We start from the raw sequence: 22,054 nt of genomic DNA, 5'->3' as shown, positions 1-22,054 counted from the left end.
CTCGACACAGCCTGGGCGAGAAGAAACAAAATTTCTAACAAAAGACTATAGACTATATCAGTTTAAAAGGAAAAAAAAAAATCGATACTGCCATCACCTTTCATTTTAGTAAATATTTCCAAACACTTTTCCCCCCTTCTCACACGCCCCTCCCCCCCACCTCCACACAAATAATCAAGGGGAAGTGAGAATACGGAGGCCCGCTCAGGACCTGCCATGGAAACTACGAGGAGGAGACGCCTGCAATAGGAAGGTCCTTAGCAGACAAAGGGTTTAGTAAGAGGTGGATAGGTTCAAACGGGATGGAAAGGAAGTGAGCTGGGGGTCCGGCCTTTTCTATCCACTACGAGGACAGGCAGAAAACAAAGGTCGAGCTACTGGCCGGCTGGACTGACTGCCCGAAATTATGAATTGGCTTCTCCTCCCGTAAACGAAGTAGCCACCGTTTCCGGAAAAGCGGGCCTCGTAATCGCTACATTTTCGGGTTGCCTCTGGAAGCTCTGAACGGGCGCCTTGGGCCCACCAGCGAGGCGCCAGGCGAGCACAGGCAGCGGCGTGCGGCCCGCCTCTCTCGGAGCGCCGGCCTACGAGGCCCCGCAGACCGCGGGAACGCGCGCCCAAAGGGGGGCTTCAGACGCCTCAGCCAGACGACGTCTGAGGGCCCGAAAAATTCTCGAGACGGGGTTTTAATTCCTAAGTCTCAGGGAAGTGCGGTCACCTCGGCGGAAACCTCGAGGGAGGAAACCGAGCCGAGTCGGGGAGAGGGCAGGGTGGGGAGAAAGGCAGGCATTCTCGGGGGAGCTCGTGGGGGAAGGGCTGCTTCAGGCTTACCAGGCAACGCTGAGCACCGAGGTCAGCTCTCAGGCACGCGTGCGGAGGCCGCGACCCCACCAGGACACCCCCGAAACCCAAGGGAGTAAGATAAGATTTAACAAGGCAAAAGAAAGACAGCGAGGGGCTCGGAGTCTCTCACCCGCACGGAAGTCTGCAGGCGCTCTTCCTCGCGGCACAGACGCTTCTGACAAAACGCTAAAATGGCGGCCGCCGCTGCAGTGACTCTGGGTAGAGGGGGAGGTGAACCTACCACCGGATTGGCCGCTCAAAAAAGTAAAAGGCAGGCGTTCCCGCAGATCCTCTTCTTGATTGGTTACCACGAACGCCAATTACCTGAGGCCGGGAAGAGGTGGAAACGTCAGTAACCCCAGAGCTTTCACGCGAATGCCAATGAGCAGCAATCTCGAGAAGCCGAAGTCACCAATTGGGCAAGAGGTCGGCGTGAGGGAGGAACTACAAACGTGAGCTTCGCCGGCGGGCTTCCGCCCGCCATTAGGCGGAGCGAGCTTAGGGCGCCGGTGTGGCCGTCTTTCGCTTCAGGGCGCCAACTTTGTTAAGCTTCCACGTGCACATCCCGACAATATTCCGCGCTCCATTTTGCCTTCGACTCCAAATTCCTCCCTCTGACCTCCCAGACACCCCACCCCCCCCACCCCCCGCAGCCAGGATGCTGCGGCCGATCGCTCTCGCAGACCCAAACGCCAGGGAGGAAAAACAGCGAAGCGTCCCGCCTGAAGAACCCAACCTCCTCCTTTGGCCAACAATCCGCACTGTAGCCCAGGGAGTCCCTGCGCTTCCCCCAAATTAAAACTACTTCATAGGTGGTGAAAGGAACTCGGAAAACGGCTAAGGGGGCGCAGCTTCAATTAGGGTGTAATGGCCCCCGAAGGCGGCTGGGTGGGGGCTGCGTTACTCAGGAGGCGCTGAAGAGGCAAGTGCCCTCGAGGGACCAAGATGAAGGAACGGCTTCTCCCTGTGACCGTGGAGATTGAGAAAATACCCCCACCCCGCCCGGAGAAAAAACTGGAGCAGCAAAGTTTTTTTGTTTTATTTTATTGGGCGCCATCAGCCAGAGCTGTAGAGGTTTAAACTCCTAGAACCAACCTTAGAGGGAAGAGCCTAATCACAACCAGCTATAAACAAAATACAATCAAAACGGCATCCCCAGAGGGTCTGGCCCCCTCATGACACTCTCTTTCTCATCCTTCGGCTTCTTCACATAATCCCATATTCACTGAGCAAGCAATGACCCTTTGCAAGGCAGCTTTTGAAGAAGGAGTTAAAAGGGGGAGGGGAGCGGTGCTGGATGGAAAAACTTAAAACATAAAAGCCGTGAATTGTTTATGAGGAAGGAAAGGGATCCTCAGGAGTGGAGATGACACAAGTAGAACACACTACCGTCCAAAGCAGCCCAAAAGGGGGGAGGAGGGAGGAGGGGCGTAAAGAGAAAGGAGAAGCCAAAGTTATGGAAATGGATTTTAAAACCTGACATGACTCAGAAACCAAATGGTGGAAAACTGGTCAAGAACGTATTCTAGGGTAGCAAAAGGACCTAAAAACATTTACAGATGTGGTGGTCACTAATCTTGCTCCATTTTCATTGTGGATTCTAATGCTGATACTGTTGAGACTGAGTAAAGGCCATAAGGCCATAGGATCAGCGATGAAATTGAATTCCATGTTAGCTCCATGCGTGCCCTTTAAGGGGCCAGCATCAGGAGGTGGCCACGACTCAATCTGCACAGGGAAATGCATCCGGTTACAGAAATCCTCTCAGCTCCTTTCAGTTTGATCTTCCAAATTTTTTGTGTCCCAACAGCCCTGGAGATAAACTTCCTTCCAAAATACCAAAGCACATAAGATCAGCTCACTCTATGAAACTAGGAAATCTCTCCAAGTCCAAAGGGGAGAGACGGAATGTGTATCTTCTCAGGATCACAATTCAACCCAGTTGGCAGACGACCTCCCCCAGCCCCTTATCTAGTTACTTGATTTACCTTCTGAAAGCCCTAGGTGGAGTTATATTTGTGTCATTTTGCAAGCTCACCCAACTGAGTAAACCACGTTAAATCATCCCCCTGCTTTTCAAAACCCATTGCAATGGAAAACTGCCAAAATCTCACAATCTCTTAACCCCCACCCCCAACTGTGCTCCACCACACTGGCCTTTTTGTCCCAAGCTCATTCAGACTGGAATGTTCTTTCTCCAGGTCCTTCGCTGGCCACTCTTCTAAAGACATGCCCCTACTCCAAACCTACTTTGGAGCTCTATCCCATGACTCCATGTTATTTTTCTGAATACTTACCACCACTTGAAATCCTATTTGTTCATTTTCTGCCTTCTTTCCACTCTCTGCCCCCAGCAAATACCTGTTCTACAAGGGCAGGCGGCTCTTCTTGTTCGTTAGTATATCCTCAGTGTCAGAACTGCACTTGGCACGTGGTAGGCACTTAAATATTTGTTGACTGAGTCAACAAATGGATGAATGAATGCATGAGTTAACTTGATAACCAAAAGGAGAGAAATGACTTTGGATTCTCAGTCAGTATCAGTTTAAGAATGTGGACACTTAGTACTAAAAACAAGCACCTTTATACTCGTTATCACCTAGTACACTTTCCAGTCTCCCTCAAACAGATAAAGTAGGTGCCCAAAAGTCAGGGGGTAACCTATGCTACGGCTTTTGATTGCCAGGATTATGAGCTTGACAAACGCTGCAAAACGAAGTGATAGGTAAGAAGATTTGTAGTTCAAGTTTTCATGCTGATGTTCATCTACCAACTGTATTTCACCAAGTAGTAAAGGAGCTTAATGTTTGCCCCTTAAAAACCATTAAAGGTTTTAAATTAAAGACATCTGGTCCGAATCCTCTACCACCCCAACTAGAGAGAATGCGACTGAATGGAAGGTTTTAAAAGCACCTTGTCTGGAACACTGTAGATGCCATTTTGGTGATTCTTAATTTGCTGATCAGATTACCAGGCCCCTAAAAAGGAAAAGTGACTTGTCCAAAGTCATCTAGAAAGCTGACATTCTGTTAAGAGCCAAACATAAATATTTATTCGGGCTGCAAATACTGAAGAGCTGAAAGAGCCTTCTGAAAGAACAAATCCAAATTTACAGGGAAACACGAGTAAAAACCACTCACATGTCAATAAGCAATCTGTATTAGTTTCACACCCTTAGGGGTGAATATATATAATTTATATACCTAATAACTCTGGCTCCTTGTCCAGAAATGAGCTCCTGGTCTAATAAGGGCTCAAATTAAAAACCAGTGTTCTCCAGGGATGTTCAGAAGGAGCCACTAGGCCAGTCAAGCAAGCTTCCATCCCGCTGCCAGTTACATCCTCTTGCAGGTCCCCTACCCCGTATAGCTTTCTTCTCCATACCCAGGAGAATCCGATCCCAGGTTACTGAATGGTGTTGGCTGAGACTGGAGATGGCCAAAACTGATGCGGTCCAATGGCCCACGTCACTCCTAGCTACCACTCATTACAAAAATGCACTGCCTTCACTGTTACTTGTATGTGCAACACTAACAGCTACATCCATCCAGTCCTTTGCTCAGCTATGTGCTCCACTAGGCCATCCTAATTTCCCCAGAATGTTCTAACTCCTCATTTCTATACGATGGCTAGCATTTAATGAGCAGTGACTATATATGAGGCCCTACACTTGTCACATGTTCTCATTTGATCCTTCCAAAGGTAGTTTTATCATAATGATATACAAGCGAAGTCCTAGATTGTTCAAAATGGCTGGTTCAACTCCTTGAGCCACTACTTCCTAGCCAAATGATCTTAAGAAAAGTTACTTAACCTACAGCCTCAACTTTACCACTTATAAAATAGGTTTAGAAATACCTAATGCATTTGGATTGCAAGGAAGATTAAATGAAACTACTATATGAAAAGCACTTTTAACAGTGCTTAGCATGTGTTCAATAAACATTAGCTATTATCCTCATTTTATAGATGAACAAACTGCGGCAGAGTTCCTGACATGTCCAAGATCACACTGTTAAGTGGTAGAACCAGGATTCAAACTCAGGAAACCTGATTTTAGAGTCAACACCCTTAAGTCATTCTCTCTGTGCCAAGCCAGTTTTCAAATTAAACAAATCTCATCCAGCAAGTTTTCTCTAACTACTGGGACTGCCCCATCCTCTCTTTCCTTACCTACCACTTCCCTAGCATTGCTTATTAACTATAACTAGTTCACTGAGTAGGTCTTGCCTCCCCAGACCTTCCTCAAGGTCAGTGGAAGGGGTCAGCTACCTGAACACTGTATTTCCAGCATTACAGACACACAATATTTCAAACGATTTAGAGCTAGACTTGAAATCGTTTTGAGAACATTTTTTTCCTGAAAAATTCTAGATTCTACCCTTTAGGACCTTTTTAAAGGTACCTATAGAATTTAGGTGAATATAAATTTTCCAGCTGCTATCCAACTCATCTTCTCCATTACCCAAACTCCTATTACACAGCATATTAGTCCATAAATTTATTTCATTTCAGGAAATTTATTCTCATTATGACCTCAGGCATTACACATTATAGTCAGCTTACTTGGCTTAGAAGGACAAAATGGCTAGAGAACCAACAGTCTGTGCTCAGACTTTGGCAGAGCTTAACTGATGGGCATAACTAGAAAGGCAGCCTACCCACAGAGGCTGACCACTCAGTGATACTCCCATTACCTCCAGTACAAAGGGACCCCAGGCCTGCCCCAGACAGAATCTGAAACACGGTCCAAACTTCAGAATAGAGCACGCTGCTGAGGCTAGACTTGTTCCAGGAATAAACCGTCTAAAACTTCTCCAATGAACGCCAAGTTGTAGAGGTGATACATGCAGAAGCGCAAAGATCTGAAGGACAATGGGAGCCCATATTCCCCACCAGCTTTTCCCAAAACACAGAATAAACATCTGTCCTCCCATTCACTCAACCCAACCATCTTCAAGTTATAGGACCCTGGAAATCAGAAATCCACAAAAAGTAAAGTATGAGAAGTAGGCTATAGGATTAACACAGGTGGCATAATTTAAACAAAAAAGAGGGGAGGGAATTTTAAAACAATCTGCAAGAAAGAGAAAAATAACATATGATTTAGCTTTGTAGCGCCTTCTGGCTTAAACAAGGAGAAGCCTGAGGGCTGAGGCAGCAAGGGCGTCAGGACCTAAAGATGACTGGCAGTTAGAGTGATCACCTAGGCCAGGTCACTCTGAAGAACTTGGTCTGCAATGAAGAACATCAACACTGGCCCGGAGAGCACACTAAGCTGTTTTTCACAGGAACCCTGGGGTTGGGATAGTGGCAGAACCCTCATTGGAGAGAAAAGATGACAGCCACATTGACAAAGAAAGCAATATTACAAATACACAGGCCACAAATCACAGCCCTAGAATCAACCAACCCTCCATTTTCCAGAATAACCAGAGCTAACCTTGTTAGCTTGGCCCTCAGATCACCCCACCCTCGCTGCAGAAAAGGGACAAGAAACCTATCAACTCCCCCACCAGAACTGCAAAAAATGAAAAGGAGCAGCAAAGCAGTGAACAGAAAGAGAAGCAAGGAAAACAGCTATGGCCCCGATACCCCGAGATCACCCCAGTTAGCATCCATCAAAGCTCATGATTACAAAGACCATACGCTTTTGCCTGCTGGGCAGAGGGAAGAGAACATCTAGGGCAAACTACCCTGTCATGGGCAAGTTCACAAGAAGCCAGTGAAGGAGGCAGAAGAGAACCCACCTGAACTCCACTTGACTGGCATACAACGCCTCTGCAAAATCGCCTTGCCCCAGCAGGCTCCCAAATCAAATCTCTAGAGCACCCTTTCCCAAAGGAACATCAGTAGGTTTTCCTGTTATCACCCCACCCAACCAGTCTTCTAACATTCACCATCATTAAGCCCAAGCCTGAGTCTTGTCCCCAGCTGGAATTGCCGTATTTTTTGCCCAGGTCCTCTTGACCCTCAGTCCCAGAATAAAAGTATAGACTCTTCAATTCTTCACCCTATCCCAGCATCCTTACTTGGTTATGCTTGCGCCTCACCCCCCTTCCGAGAGTCTATCATGACACTTTCAAATATAAACCCACCAAGAAAACATCTGGAAACCTGAACAAATGGAGATACGGAGAGTGAGAGTCTCAGGTGACCATGATGGCAGGGGTTGTCAGGACGCAGGAAGGACGCTCCACGGTGATGTTCAACAGGCGAAATACCAGGTCTATGGCCAGAATCCCCAAACCTGCTTCCAACTGTCCCTGCCCGTCCTTTTTCCAACCACAGGGCAATACCAGACACTGACATCACCCCCACCCTACTACTGGCTCCTTTCCAGGTGCCGGCCCCAGCACTCACTCGAGCCTACTGCCTGAAGGACCCAGTAGCCTCATAAGCACCAATGCAGCCCATTCCCCACTTCTCACTTGAGAAGCCAAACCCCAGAACCACCCTGCTGGAGCACAGGTCATTTCTGAACTGGAAACAAGTCAGGGAAAATGGTCAAGCGAAGACAGAGGAAAATGGGCAATAAATATACTGCATTTTGGTGTGATTAATTCAAGTTGAGGGCTGAAGAAGTCCAAACAACTTGGTCTGGACTCTCCAGTCCTAAAGATGGCAGACTAGCAGGATGACAATGAGCTAAATCCCTCTGGGCAGCAGCGAAATCATTCTAATTCCCCCATTCAAATCCCTTCCCTCACCTGCCCTGAGTTCTCTGGCTGCCTTCCCTTTAGCTGTCATGTCTTCCTGGATGTCAAACTGGCTCCTCTGAAACTGAGTGCAATCAAGACAATGACAACCAGGTTTCCAAACTGCAAATTGCCCCAAGTTTTATTTGTAGTCCATACAAAAGGGAAAAAAAATTAAGGTTTTCTAACACCACCTACTTGGGGAGATGGGGAAGTGGGGCTGTGCCGCTCAGCATCAGCTAGAACATGAGGGGTCAGCAGGGATTTGGACATAAACCAACTGACTGTCCCACCAGAAACTCAGTCTCAATACAGTCTACAGAGGGACAGAGTCAGGGCCCCCTGGACTGCTGGCACAGCTTGGCGCATAGGAAATGGTTCAGCTAAAACCCTTTCCTGGTCTCCCTCAAATCTAAAAAGAAAAAGGCGCCGCCGACCTCAGCTGCAGGTTGCTTCCCCATCCAGACGACCTTAAATATCGCGCAAAAATAAAAGGGAGCCAGGAAAAAAATAAAAACAAAAGAAATTCCCATCCTGGGGAGATGGGAGGTAGGGGAGAGGGGAAACCGCAGATCTAGAGCCAGCAGCAAGATGTGCTGCTGAGGCGAAGGAACAAAGTAGGTTACTGCCAAACACTCAAAAGGATCATCTCCTGGGGAAGGCCCACGTGGCAGAGGGGATGAAAAACCGCAAACAGGAGAGGTATGGGCCAGTGGTTATAACCTGGATCTGCACCCTGTTCCACCTCTCCTCTCCTTCCCTCCCCATGGTACCCCATCCCAGGATGGCCCTACATGCGGCGCTGGTAGCCAGAGTGCATCTGAGCTGCCCGCAGGTAATCATTATAGGAGCCCGAATAGCGTGCGTAATCGGAATGGGCATCGGGCAGGCGACGGTAATCCAGCGAGGACTTTGTCGGCGAGCGGCGGAACGAGAGCTGCGACTCTGATAAACGGCGGTAATCAGAGAGCTCGGCTAAACGCCGGTCGGAACCATACCTAGTCGAGAGAAGAAGACAGTTGGTGAATGAGACAATCGAGGGGAGGGCTCCAGGTGGGCATGGGGGAGATGCCAATGGGGATAGGGAGGGCGTGATCAGATTGGTCTCCAACAAACAAGATTTTGTCAGAAGGCTCATCACCCTATCCAGGGCAAGAAATCAAGCCCAGTTCAACTCAGTGGGAAACCAAGCCCACCACTGCAGCCCTCCCTTCTGAACTGGCCAAGGTGGATTCTGGTCTACATTCCCAAACCACAAACAAAACTATCCCCACCCCTGGGCCCTGCACAGAAAGACCTTGGTTGTTTATCAAGAGAACGGCGGACGAAAGCAAGGTCCCCAACTTCCCACAGAGTGGACGCACCTCATACTCCTTGCCTTCAGCCAGTGAGTGCCAAAGGACTACTCTTTCAAACCCACCCTGACCAAAGCCAGGACAACCACATAACCGGCTTAAGGATCCTTGAGACCGTGGGAAAGGGTATGGGCCACAATCTTGCAGGCAGTAGCTCCAATGGCACTTGGGCTAGCCTAGACAGGTGACACTTTTCCCAGCCTGACTAGCTGATACCACCCCAGGCTGAGCATTATGCTCCACCTGAACCCTGGTGACCAGGAAAGTTCACAGACATCATCCCCCTCAGCCTGTGGAAATCCCAAGGGAGCAGAAGAGAGACGACCAAGGGAGGGGCCGATGGCTCCAGTTTCCCTCCCATGCCAACCTCAGCCCCTTGCCCGAAGCCCCAGCTGGGGGCAGAGGCGGGGGGGCATACAGTACCTTTTCGACATGGCGACAGCCTTTTTGTAGGGATCGTCGTAGCTGGCCCGGGGTGGGGAGAGGCGGGTACGCTCATAGGGCGGCGGGGTGCTGTTGGCGTTGGCAACGGCCCCCTGGGACATGGACAGGTAGGCTGCAGACGGCTGACCTGCCCCATCGTAGGCATTGCCCGGCTGGCCACGGTAGGAGGCAGCAGCCTGGGGATGCTGCTGAGCAGCATAGGAAGCAGCCAGTGAGGCTGACGACTGAGTGCGGTAAGGAGCTGCCAGGGTGGCAGAAGGCTGGGCCCCATAGGCAGCTGCGGCACCATAGGAGCCAGTGGCCGCAGCAGCTGACTGAGCCCCATAGGAGCCTGACAAGCCCATTGATGCTTGAGCCCCATAGCTATTCAGTTGGGTCTGAACAACCGGCTGGGCCCCATAAGAGCCAGCCATTGGGGTAGTGGCTTGTGCAGCATAGGCAGCTGGCTGGCTGGCATAGGCAGCAGCTGTAGCTGGCTGTGCCACATAGGCAGCAGGCTGGGAAGAGTAGGAAGCAGCCTGTTGTGCAGCATATGGGGCAGACTGGGCATTGTAAGAGGCCGAGGGCTGGGCATTGTAAGAAGCTGCCTGGGCCCCATAAGCTAGTGAGGAGGCTGCAGATTGGGCCCCATAGGAGGCTGCCTGGGCCCCATAGGAGCCGAGGGAGGAAGCTGCTCCCTGGGTGTTGTAGGAGGAGGCAGCTGCACGAACCCCATAGGAAGAGGCAGCCTGTGCGCCATAAGAAGATGGCTGGTTACCATAGGAGGCAAGGGAGGAGCCTTGAGCCCCATAGGAGTTAAGCGAAGAAGCCGCAGCTGGCTGACCCCCATAGGAGGAGAGGGCCGAGGCTGAGGGCTGGGCTCCACCATATGGGCCAAGCGAGGAAGCTGCAGCAGACTGGGAGCTAGGGCTAGCCAGCTGGCCCCTGTATGGAGCCCCAAGGGAGACAGAGGGCTGCGCGCGGTAAGAGGCTGCCTGGGCTGTCATGGGCTGAGTCCGATAGCCGACACCCAAAGAGGCAGAAGGCTGGGCCCTGTAGGCAGCTCCCAGCGACACTGAGGGCTGGGCCCGGTAGGTGGCTGGCTGGGCCGTCAGAGGAGCCACGTAAGAGGCTCGGGGAGGTGAACGGCGCAGGGGGCTGCGGTCGCGACCAAAGAAGGGTGGTGTGGGCTGACGGGCTTGCCCATCAAAGCCACCAGTGCTGTTGCCAAAAGCCTGCTGGTAGTCGAAGGTGGCAGAGAAGCCACCAGTTCCAGGGAATGCCGTATCCCCAGCCCCTGGTTTCTTGGTCTTGTCCCCAGACTGGATAGCCAGGCCAGGCCCCTTCTTCTGACCCTTGGTTGACAGTTCCACGTTGATGCGCTTGCCCTTCACTTCTTTGCCGTTGAGCTGCGCGATGGCGGCTTTGGCATCTGCTTCCTTCTCCATGTGAACAAACGCGTAGTCTGATAAAGCAGCAGACAGAGGGTTAGCAATTAGGGGGGCAGGGCATGCTACCTGATGGGTCCCAAACTGGACACAGCAACAGCACCCAGCTGTTGCCAACTACCTCCAGGCCTCCAAACCCTCCTATCCAGCAGCATGTTGTAAAATGTGGCTCCCATATAAGAAAGCTTCTGACTGTCTCAAGCAGTCACCTTTGCCTATGGCCTTCTCCCCATTCTCCCCTTTCCCCTGCTACCTCACCCAACTTCCTGGTGAGAGAAGAAAGAACAAAGACGAACTGCAACACAGGATAAAACTCTTCAAGGCTCCTCTAAGTATAAACCAGCAGACAAAATGCAGAAAAGTTTCCTGAATCACTCAATTAATTCAGTATTCTCTAACCTAAGGTCACCAAACACTACTGCTCACTCTTGAAGCTTAACTCTCATACACTGGAAATAAGCACCTATATCTTGGCGTGATCCATGTCTCACCACACAGTCCAATTAAGGCAAGACAGCTAGACTGCAATGGGCTGTTCAACAAATTCCTCCAATATGATCTCTCCTTTTCCCACAGAACTTCCCAGTTTTCAAAACACTTCCATGCAAAGGACCTCATTTAGGCCTCAAAACAATCCTACGAGGTAGACAGAGCAAAGGATCATTATCCCCATTCTGCAGGTGGGCAAACACGCTCAGAGAATTCATATGGCTTGCCCCAAATCAAAATGTGTTAGAGCCAGGTACAGAATCCCATCTCTCCATGCCCCTTCACTATACCAGTCTATCCACTCAGAAGTCAACATATAAAATAGGACTGTGTAATATGGCTAGAATTTAAGCTCAGAAGGGGAGAAGCTGGACCCCATGTAAGCGAATGAGGTGTGGCAATGGAAACTAAGCCTCCTGGCAGAGTTCAGGCCCAAGCCCCCTCCTGCAGGCTACATTACATCTTCCACCGGTTCCTCTTCAAGAGACAAAGGTTTATCTTACCCCTGGAGCTCCTGTTCACAGAGCAGACTATTTACAGAAAAGATGTGGTTTCTCAGCTTCAAGACAAGAAGCTACATTTACTGCAGCTAGCAGGCTCTGCTAAGCAGGTTACCTCTGAGGTTCTCATTCAGAATCTGAATGAGTTGTGGTGGGATAGGCTTGGAGACAGAATGTTGATCTCAAAGTTCTACTTGTCTACCACACAGAATGAGAAAATTTTAGGAGGAATGGGAAGAAATCCCTGTTCACATCCAAACTCACAAACCACAATGGTGCAAGCAGAATCTGAAGAACGACGATAAGATCATGTTCATGGGAAACCAGGCCAAACACTTAACCCCATCTGGACCTGTGGCTACTTTAAGACAGAGTCCAAGTACCAGGACCTCATCTACGAAGAACTACCTGGATGAGGTTACTAAGGTTTCATCCTTGAAGCTAAGAAATCCTTTTAAATGGCCTTTGAACAAGGGTCCAAATTTCTAGAAACTTTCATACTGGGATGCCCTCTCTAGCTGCTCCTATAGAAGAAGTCATTTTCCTGGATGTAAGGCAATGCCACCAACCCAACTCTCACATAAATGAGAATAAAAATATAATCAACAGGTAGAAATCAGAAGTATGATATGGCATAGGGAATCCCGGGCTAGGAATTAAACCTCAGTTGTAGATCCAGGTATGGCTGACTTGCTGCAAGCTCTTAAAGAACTTATAATTTATTTCTCCATCTGACAGATCTGTCCTACTTACCTCAGTTAGGAGGTTCAAATAAGAAGATAAAAGTCCCTTATAAAATATAAATGACGAAGAATTATGGTGCTTATAACCACAAGCTTATTTCCCTACAAAGGGTATCCATGATAAAACACCTGAGACACAATGCCATCAATACATGCAAACTTGGAACCTGCCAGAGACGACAAAAAAACAAAATGAACTATCACAACTCTCAGTCCTCACACCCCCATGGCCAGAACCTGATTCCTACCTACCAACTGTGGAAAGCAAAAGTGTTCCTTTCGGCCTAGCCACAGGGCACTAGAATTGTCCTTCCATCGCTCACCTCTACTTTGGTAGAGTGAGCTAAGAAAGAGATGCTGGTGGTCGGAGATCTCTCTAAAAGCAGACGTTGAGCTGACCCTCCCGGGAATGGCAAAACCACCCCAAGAATGCAATGGCAAGCAGAAAGCAGGAGCTTATAGGCAGATTAAGGGGAACGGGGGAAAAAACCCTCCAGGCACTGTGAGGGAATATTAAAGAAGCAGACCACATTCTTAGCTAATCTATCCACAAATACCTGAGACTACAATGAGCTAGGAAAAAACACCCAACAAAAAAATTTCAATGGGTTTACAAGAGCAATAGGACATCCCATAGTCTACTCCCTTCTTAGCAGGGTTTTATTAAGAGATCTTTATTAAGATTTGTGAAATGTGGGGCTGGCCCCATGGCCGAATGGTTAAGTTCGCGCGCTCCGCTGCAGGCGGCCCAGTGTTTCGTTGGTTCGAATCCTGGGCGCGGACATGGCACTGCTCATCAAACCACGCTGAGGCGGCGTCCCACATGCCACAACTGGAAGGATCCACAACTAAGAATATACAACTATGTACCGGGGGGCTTTGGGGAGAAAAAGGAAAAAATAAAACCTTAAAAAAAGAAAAAAAAAAGAATGCAACCTCATCACTTTAAAAAAAAAAAAAAAAGATTTGTGAAATGTGAAAATTGAGATTGCACACGTACAACTCAACTGACTGCCCAGTCTAGCTATACAACTGACAAAAAAAGCAAGCCACCAGATCTTACCTATAACCAATTTATATCAGGAAGTTCCTAAGCCTGATATTGGAGAGAAGTGTAAACAGGTTGTCCAGCTGATTCAATCACACCAGGGCTATCTAATCCTATCACAGTGAGCAGCTAAACCCAGATCTGGCCCTACCAAAGATGCCCAGGAAGCCAACTACCCCTAGGACAATTAAGAAAAACCAGAGATCTTGAGAGCTCCAAGGGCCCATTTGCCTGGAGAGGTAGTTCAAGGAATAGTGACTTCTGAAGGAAATTCACAGCACTTAAAGGGACTAGCAAACAACGTGTTATAGAGATCTCCTAATGGTCTGATGGCATCGCAAACCAAAGTTAAGAGAATCCAGAAAAATGAGTTTTCCTATCCTGAGAAGAGTAAAAATCTCTAAATAGAAACTACAGAGCTGTCTATCACCCACAAAAAAAGGAGAGGAAACAGTTTCCGCTCCTGCCTTTCAGACCTCCCCTGAAATCTAAACGGTTCCTAAAGCTGTCAGCAACTCTCATTCTTCATCTTTGAACACCCAATAGAATGTAGTTGTGGAGAGTGGTTACAACCCACTGTTGCTATGGAGACTTCTACTCCACAAATCAAATCATATCTAAGCTCCTGGGGTAACCAAGCAACTATGTTTTTTTTCCCCTGTGAAATAAAACAGAACTGGCTGTCCTGTGCAATGCCAAGCTTGAGCTCTTCAAAGACCTGACAGCCAAGACAAGACGACTCAATCGAAAGCCCATTCCCAGCCCAAGAAATGAGTAAGCTAATTTTAGAGCCAGAGCCAGTCTCTTCTACTACATTCCCAACTCAAAAACCTCACTTTCCTTTACCCCAAAGACATAGAAAGGCGTCAATCTTTAACACGGTTCCTTACATCAGGTATATTACAAAGCTGTGTTACATATCAGCAAAACTACAAATAACAGGGGACCACGACATCCTGAGGAAGTCAATGCATTTCTGCTAATCAAATGTTTACAAAGTGACAAAATGCACAAAACTTTCGCTCTAACCTTCACAAGTAGTTAGCCAGGAGTTCTAAAAACCACGTGCAGTTACACATTACCCTGCCCCTCATTGTCACTTGGTATCTATCGGTCCCAAGCAAATTTTCAGCTTTCTCTGCCATCTGAAAGCAAGCATCTCGACCAATGAGTTCCATGGAGACTGTCCCCTCAGATGCTGGTTTCTAGACTCCCAATCTAGTAGGCACCCTACCTAAGAACCACAGAACAAGCGTGGTAAGTCACTTAAACACAGATCTCTCATAATGAGTCATACACCCCCATCCACTTCCTGACCAGAAGCTCAATCTGCGGCCCTTCCCGCTCTTTTACTCCAAACTAATGCAAAAATCGATGCACCATACAGCCTGCCTCAGAGCACCTAGCAGGAAAGCTCGATTCTGGATTGTAGTGGTCTTGCACAACTCGAGTTGAGGAAAACAGAATGCAATAATAATGCAGAACAAGGGATTGCTCCTAGGAGTGGAGACTGGACTCTTTACATCTCCCTCAGTTACGGAAAGGACAAGAATCTCCCAAAAGACGTGGCTTTCTGGGACAACAAATGAAGTATCTTGGTGGAAATGAATAAGCATCTGCACCCATATTTATTTCCTATGCTCAAAGCTTCTCACACAGGGTAGGTATGAAACCAACACCAACAGCAGGGCACCAGACACTCCCAGGTTGCATCCCTGAAAACAGCAGGGCAAGGAACCCATCTGTTCCCAAGTGGAACGGAGATTGGCCACATGGCACAAGGGCTATCCCACCAAACGTTGCCAACATAAAAGAAAAAGAGCTTGGGAATAATAACCTAGACTATGAAAAAAGTCAACTGGGTCCCAAAAGAGAAGTCGGGCCTAATTTGTGGTAATATATTTTCTCGAAGAAAAGGCAAACTAGGGATCTGCCCTGAGGATTAGACTACTCAAGCAAAGACGACCAGAAAGCAAGTCTGTTTAGCCAATGTTTAACGAAGACCTCTCACACGCCCCTCCCCACATCACCTTCACCACCGAGTTAGCCCCCTTGCAAAATCACCAAGCTTATAAAAGAATGACACTGCTCTGGGGCCGGGCTTGGCAAGCAAAGGCTACGGAGAAGGGGCCTTCAATAAAACAAGCCTCCTCCCACATGCGGAAAGTCGGGGTCTCCAGTTCATAGATATAAAATCGAACCCAAAGAAAAAACCCAAGTTTGAGGGAGTTGGAAAGCGCAGAGTAGCCACGCCTAATCCACCTGACAATAGTGAAAGGCCAAAGGGGTTCGGAAGGGGCCCCTCCTGTACCCACGAGTAGACCCATGCCACACAAGACTAAAAGATCCCAGCCCGAGAAACATCCAAGGGCCCCGTTACCTTCCGCTCGGGAGCATTCATCGGGAGGGAACACGAGGGTGGCCTTGGGGCGTCAGCCCCCACCTTTTCCCTCTTCCCTTGCTCTGACCGACGTCTGGAGAGGAAGTGGGGAAGTGGCGAAATCTTCCCCGCTCCATGATCCGGCTTGTGCCCGTCACTTCCCAATTTCCGCTCGGTGCCAGGCCCAGGAGACCAGTGGAAGACGCGCCCCCGGTACACTCGCAACTCTTAGGCGCGTCCCCGGCCCCGTAGCTCGGCTCACAGTGGCCGCCGCACCCACCCAGAGCCGCTTCCTCCCATTTGGTGAATGGTGCCTGGACCGCAGGGGAGGAGGGTGGCTCTACCCAACGCGCCCCCAACACCTCCGACCTCGCTCCCGCAGACTTCCCCACTCCCCCGCCCCAACCGCGCAGTGACCGACCCCCGGGAAAGGGGCGTGGCTAACAAGCAGAGTGCCCTGAACGCGCCCGCGCCCCCGCGCGCGCCTCCGCGTTACCTTTCACCACGTCACACTCGATGACGCGTCCGCGGCGCTCGAAGAGGCTGCGCAATTCCTGGCTCGTGCACGCAGCCGACACATTGCCCACGAATATCTTCCATGTGTTCAGAGGCCGTGGGCGCGACATCTCCACCACGAGCGCGCGCCCCGGTCGCAGCTCGTGGCCGTGCAGAGCCTCGATGGCGCGCAGCGCGCCCGCGTTCTCGCGCATGTGCACGAAGGCGAACTGTTTCATGACGGCGCAGCTCATGACCGTGCCGTAAGGCGCGAAGAGAGCTGCCAGCTCCTCTGGCGTCGTATCCGCCCCATCGACGTTTCCCACGAATATCTTCATTTTGCCGCCGCAGCCGCCTTCCCGGAGAGCCGGGACCTCTCCTCTAGGTACAGGCGAGACGTCCGACCGGCCGGCAGTCCTCCCCAGGAATGGCTGGCGACTGAGAACCCCGCCGCGCAGGCGCTCTGACCCAGCCAATCGGGTCCCGCATCCCGCGCGTCCTGCAGCCAATCAGAGAGGCTGAGAGAAGATGCTCTCGGCTGCAGCCAATCCCAGAGGGCGTGGAGCCCGCTCGTTAGCGGAGGGGGTGGGAGAGGGACGACGGCGCGCGACCAACCGCCGCTGCCGGGGGGAGGGGGAAGAGGGTTGGAGAAGGGGGTACGCGCGCAGGGAGCGTCGGCGGCCCAGAGGCCTAGTCGGTGAGGCGGCCTCTGGCCTGGGTGGGGCCCTGATCGGCGGGCCCCAAGGAAAAAGTTTGTTCAGTCGGTAGTCACAGCTCCTCCCGTTGTGGCTGCGTAGGCCAAACCCCCCCGGAGGTGGCAGCGAGAGTGTCCACCGGAAGGCCCGGCCTGGCGGGAGAAACCAGGACAGACGCCTTCAGTTGGCAAATGTTGCCTCCGGGACTGTGCTGGGCGATCTAAGGGCAGCTGAGGGGCGTCTGCCCCGGAGAAACTCTCGTGCCACTATTTCATTCTTTGGAAACATTCCCTGAGGTTGCAGGTCCTGGCAGACGCTGGAGACAGTGAAAAATCAGAGCCTGTCTCTGCCTTTATGGAATTTCCAAACGAGGAATAATAAGCTGTATCTCTCTTGTGAATGCTTGAAATTTTCCACAAGAAAAAGTTTAATAAAATAGAAAATTAGGGCTAAAGAATGATCTTGGAGGGGGCAAAAGTTGAGCCTTTAGAAAAACATAAAAGAAAAATTTCAAACCCTACAGACGTATGCAAATAAGTTTTTTGCATGGCAGGAGACATCAAAAACATAAATACAGGTGACAAACTCAGGGAAATATTTGCCCATGTATATTTTGCAAATTTTATTGAGCAGCTACCGTGTGGACAGCACCAAGGATATAGCAGTCAACAAAAAGTGACAAAAATCCCGACCTTCATGGAGGTTATATTAGGGTGGGGAGAGACGGATAATGAACTAGGTAAAACATACAGCCTGTTAGATGGTGATAAAGATTTGAAGTAACTGATGGAGCAAGCAAGCCATCCCCTAGGGGAATCATTGCAGCCAGAAAGTAGGAGCCAAAAAGTGCTGGGGCAGGAGCGTGTCTGCCTGTTGAAGAAATAGCAAAGTGCCAGTATGGCTGGAGGCGGAAACAGTGAATAATAGAGACACATACGGATGGGGGTGGGGTGGTTGGGGGATAGCACCTTGTGGGCCATTGAAATGACTTTTTTTCACTCTTAGTGAGGCTGAAAGTCTATGGAGAGCTTAGGGCAGAGGGGTTCATCTGATGTGATTTTTCACAGTTTTATAAGCATCTCTCTAGCTGCTATTGAAATGCGCAAAAACAAACGGACAACAATTGTTTGCTCAGAACAATTACCACTCCAAAATCCGGGAGAGAGATGATGGTGACATGGATCACGATGGCTGCAGTAGAATTTGGGGGAAGTGTTCAGATTTGAGTGTCGTCTGACAGTAGCGTCCACACAATATGCAATTGGATGTGAGTTGCGAGAGAAAGAGGAGTCAAAGACGACACCCAGCAACTGGAAGCACGGAGTTGCCATTTACTGAGATGGGGAACATTGCAGGAGAAACAGATTTTCTGTGGAAGACCAGAAATTCAGTTTTGGGCATAAGTTGGAGGTGCCTCTAACTCATCCAAGTGGAGATACCAATGGGCAATTAGATATCTATCTGGGGTTCTGAGCAGACGTCTGGGCTGAAGATAGAAATTTGGGAGCCTAAAGAATCTGCACTGTACAAAGAACTCCTACAAACTGATGTGGAAAACAAGGTGAGATAAAGGGGCCAAGGATTCCAACTGGCAATTTTATAGGAAAAGAAGTGCAAATGGCCAATAAGCAAGAAACTTCATTGGTAGTCAGAAATGCAATTTCCTGGGAAAACGAGAACATTTTTTCTGCCCTCAGATTTGCAACAAAATTAAAAGATTTTATCTATTGCTGGTAAGGGTGTGAGGAAAGTACACTCGCATATTGCTGATGATGATGTGAACTCTACATCCTTCTTGAGAAGTATTCGGGCAATATCAAAACTTTAAACCTGGTGTGCCTTTAACATAGTAATCCTACTTTGGAAATCTATGCTACAGAAAACTCACCAACAGGGACATTGGTATAAATTTATTTGTTGTAGCATTGTTCGTAGTAGCAAGCAATGAAAGCAACCTGAATGTTTATAAATAAGGGAATTAGGTATTGCCTTATGATGGAATATTATGTTGCTATTAAAAATAGTTCAGGGCTGGCCCGGTGGTGCAGCGGTTAAGTGCACACGTTCCGCTTTGGTGGCCTGGGGTTCACTGGTTCAGATCCCAGGTGCGGACATGGCACCACTTGACACGCCATGCTGTGGTAGGCGTCCCACATAGAAAGTAGAGGAAGATGGGCATGGATGTTAGCTCAGGGCCAATCTTCCTCAGCAAAAAAAGGAGGATTGGCAGCAGTTAGCTCACGGATCTTCCTCAAAAAAAAAAGTTCAGAATTTATTGATATGGAAGGATGACCATAATTTAAGACGGAAAAAATACAATGTAATTGTACGTTGTTACACCTTTCAAGCTATAGGGGTAAAAACCTTCCATATATGTGCATATGTTTTTTTCAGCATGGAGAAATAACATTGGTTACCTCAAGGGGGTGAGATGGGGGGTAATTTTTTTTATACTCTTCTATATCATTAGACTTTTAACAATGAGCTTCTAATTATTTTATAATTTTTTTACATTCTGTTTTAAGGAGGGAAAGAGGGGCACCACTTTGATACCACTTTGATATCTGCAAATCCAAGATGGATGGGTATCAGCAGGCCCCTAGCCACCCAGTAAGCATAGCCATTTTAAAGGTATCATGGGGGCTGGCCCCGTGGCTGAGTTGTTAAGTTCGTGTGTCCGATGCAGGCGGCCCAGTGTTTCGTTGGTTCGAATCCTGGGCGCAGACATGGCACTGCTCATCAAACCACGCTGAGGCAGCGTCCCACATGCCACAACTAGAAGGACCCACAACGAAGAATATTCAACTATGTACCGGGGGGGCTTTGGGGAGAAAAAGGAAAAAAATAAAATCTTTTAAAATAAATAAATAAATAAAGGTATCATGGCGGCAGTTCCACATTTGTTCCAATAATACTGGTAGGACTTAGGGTCAAAACACTGCAACAAAAATATGATGTGAAACTCATGTGCTTTTAATTTTTCTGGTATCCACTTTAAAAGATGAAAAGAGACAAGATAATTTTAACAATGTATTTTATTTAACCCAGTATATGTAAAACACTGTAATTTCATCATGTAATCAATATAAAAATTATTACGATGTTTTACCTTCTTTTCCCCGCACTAAGTCTTTGAAATTCATTGTGTATCATACACTTACAGTACATCTCAATTTGGACTGGCCACATTTCAAGTGTTCAGTAGCCACATGGGGACAGTGGCTACCATACTGACTAGAGTGGGTCCTTCTCTCAAAATGGCCTTTAGATCCTGAAGAGACATCCTAAGAAAAGCAGAACTTCAACGTTGGGGATGCATCTGATTTTTTAAAATAGTCCCATGTTCTTCAGAGCCAAGTGTGGGGAATGAGAGTGAGCAGGAAGATCAAGCTCAGAAATACCCATCAACAAATAGAGTCAAAGCTGCAAAGCGTTCTGGGAAATGAGCTAAGCCAGGCCAGGCCAGCCAATTGATCACTTTACACAGGAGAGACCCACTCAGAGCTGGAGAAGACAAAGGAATTGCCCACCATCAAGCTGGTGGTAGAACTGACGTTGCTTTGGTGCTCTTTCCATGATCCCACGTCAAAGAGTTAGATTTATGTTCAAATCACGTTTTTCCAGCTGTGTGAACTTGAGCAAGATTCTTCCTATCTGTGAGCATCACCTCCTTTACTTATAAAATAACTTGGCCTTCCTACAAGGATTTTTGTGGGTTTTTTCTTTTTAAATAAGATTTTTTTGTATTATGGTGAAACATACATAGCATAAAATTTACCATTTTTACCGTGTTAGCATTTTTAAGGGTAGAGTTCTGTGGCATTAAGTACATTCACATTGTTGTGAAACTGCCACCACACTCCATCTCCAGAACTTTTTCATCTTCGCCGGCTGAAAATCTGAACCCATTAAATACTAATTTCCCCATTCCTCCCTCCCCTCGGCTCCTAACACCCACCATTCTTCTTTCTGTCTGTATGAATTTGACTACTCTAGGTTCCCCTTCTCATATAAATGGAATCATACACATTTGTCCTTTTGTGACTAGCTTATTTCACTCAGCATAATGTCTTCAAGGTTCATTCGTGCTGTAGCATGTGTCAGAATTTCCTTCCTTTTTGAGGCTGAATAATATTCTGCTGTATGTATATAGTGTATTTTGTTCATTCATCTGACAATGGACATTGGTGTTGCTTCCACCTTTTGGCTATTGTGAATAATGCAGCTATGAATATGGGTGTACGAGTATCTGTTTGAGTCCCTGCTTTCACTTCTTTTCAGTAGATACTCAGAAGTGAAATTGCTGGATTTTATTTATTTGGTTTTTTTTTTAGGAAGATTAGCCCTAAGCTAACATCCACCGCTGATCCTCCTCTTTTTGCTGAGGAAGCCTGGCCCTGAGCTAACATCCGTGCCCATCTTCCTCTACTTTATATGTGGGACGCCCACCACAGCATGGCTTGCCAAGTGGTGCCATGTCCGCACCCTGGATCCAAACCACCGAAGCGGAGCATGCGCACTTAACCACTGTGCCACCGGGCCGGCCCCTGAAAAATTTTCTTATGCTATTCTTTTGCAGTCGTCCTTTTCCCGCCCCCAAGTCCCTGGCAAACACTGATCTGTTTTCTTTCACTATAGTTTTGTCTTTTGCCAAATGTCATCTAAATGGAGTCATACAGTATGTAGCTTTTTGAGTCTAGCTTCTTTCACTCAACATAACGCGTCTGATATTCATGAATGTCCTTGCCTGTATCAGCAGTTACTTCCTTTGCATCAATGATTTACCTTGTATGGATGTACCACAGTTTGTTTTTCCATTCCCCAGCTGAAGGACATCTGGATTGTTTCCACTTTCGGGCAGTCATGACTAAAGCTTGCATGTTTGTTTGAACAAAATTTTTCTTGGTAAATACCTGTGAACCACAAGGTGGTTTGAG

The 22,054-nt window shown here is 48.3% G+C and overlaps 1 protein-coding gene across 3 annotated transcripts; it reads right to left on the bottom strand.

The window, feature by feature from the left end:
• Window positions 1–1,028: 1,028 nt before the first annotated feature.
• Window positions 1,029–20,812, bottom strand: RBM14 (RNA binding motif protein 14). 3 transcript variants are annotated; one of them, XM_014844743.3, is made up of 3 exons: window positions 16,424–20,812; window positions 9,320–10,784; window positions 7,657–8,539 (listed from the first exon to the last, which is right to left on the bottom strand). In XM_014844743.3, exons 1-3 carry the CDS (start codon window positions 16,758–16,760, stop codon window positions 8,332–8,334), a joined length of 2,010 nt encoding a protein of 669 aa, XP_014700229.1. In that variant the 5' UTR covers window positions 16,761–20,812; the 3' UTR covers window positions 7,657–8,331. The 3 variants fall into 3 exon arrangements, with proteins under 3 accessions (XP_044617898.1, XP_014700229.1, XP_014700230.1); XM_014844744.3 differs by lacking the exon at window positions 16,424–20,812 and adding an exon at window positions 15,928–16,315; XM_044761963.2 differs by lacking the exons at window positions 7,657–8,539; window positions 9,320–10,784 and adding an exon at window positions 1,029–1,167.
• Between the last annotated feature and the right edge of the window lie 1,242 nt (window positions 20,813–22,054).

Source organism: Equus asinus, chromosome 17 (assembly GCF_041296235.1).
Source record: "Equus asinus isolate D_3611 breed Donkey chromosome 17, EquAss-T2T_v2, whole genome shotgun sequence".
NCBI classification, from domain to species: Eukaryota; Metazoa; Chordata; class Mammalia; order Perissodactyla; family Equidae; genus Equus; species Equus asinus.
This window is presented reverse-complemented; position numbering and strand designations above follow the sequence as displayed.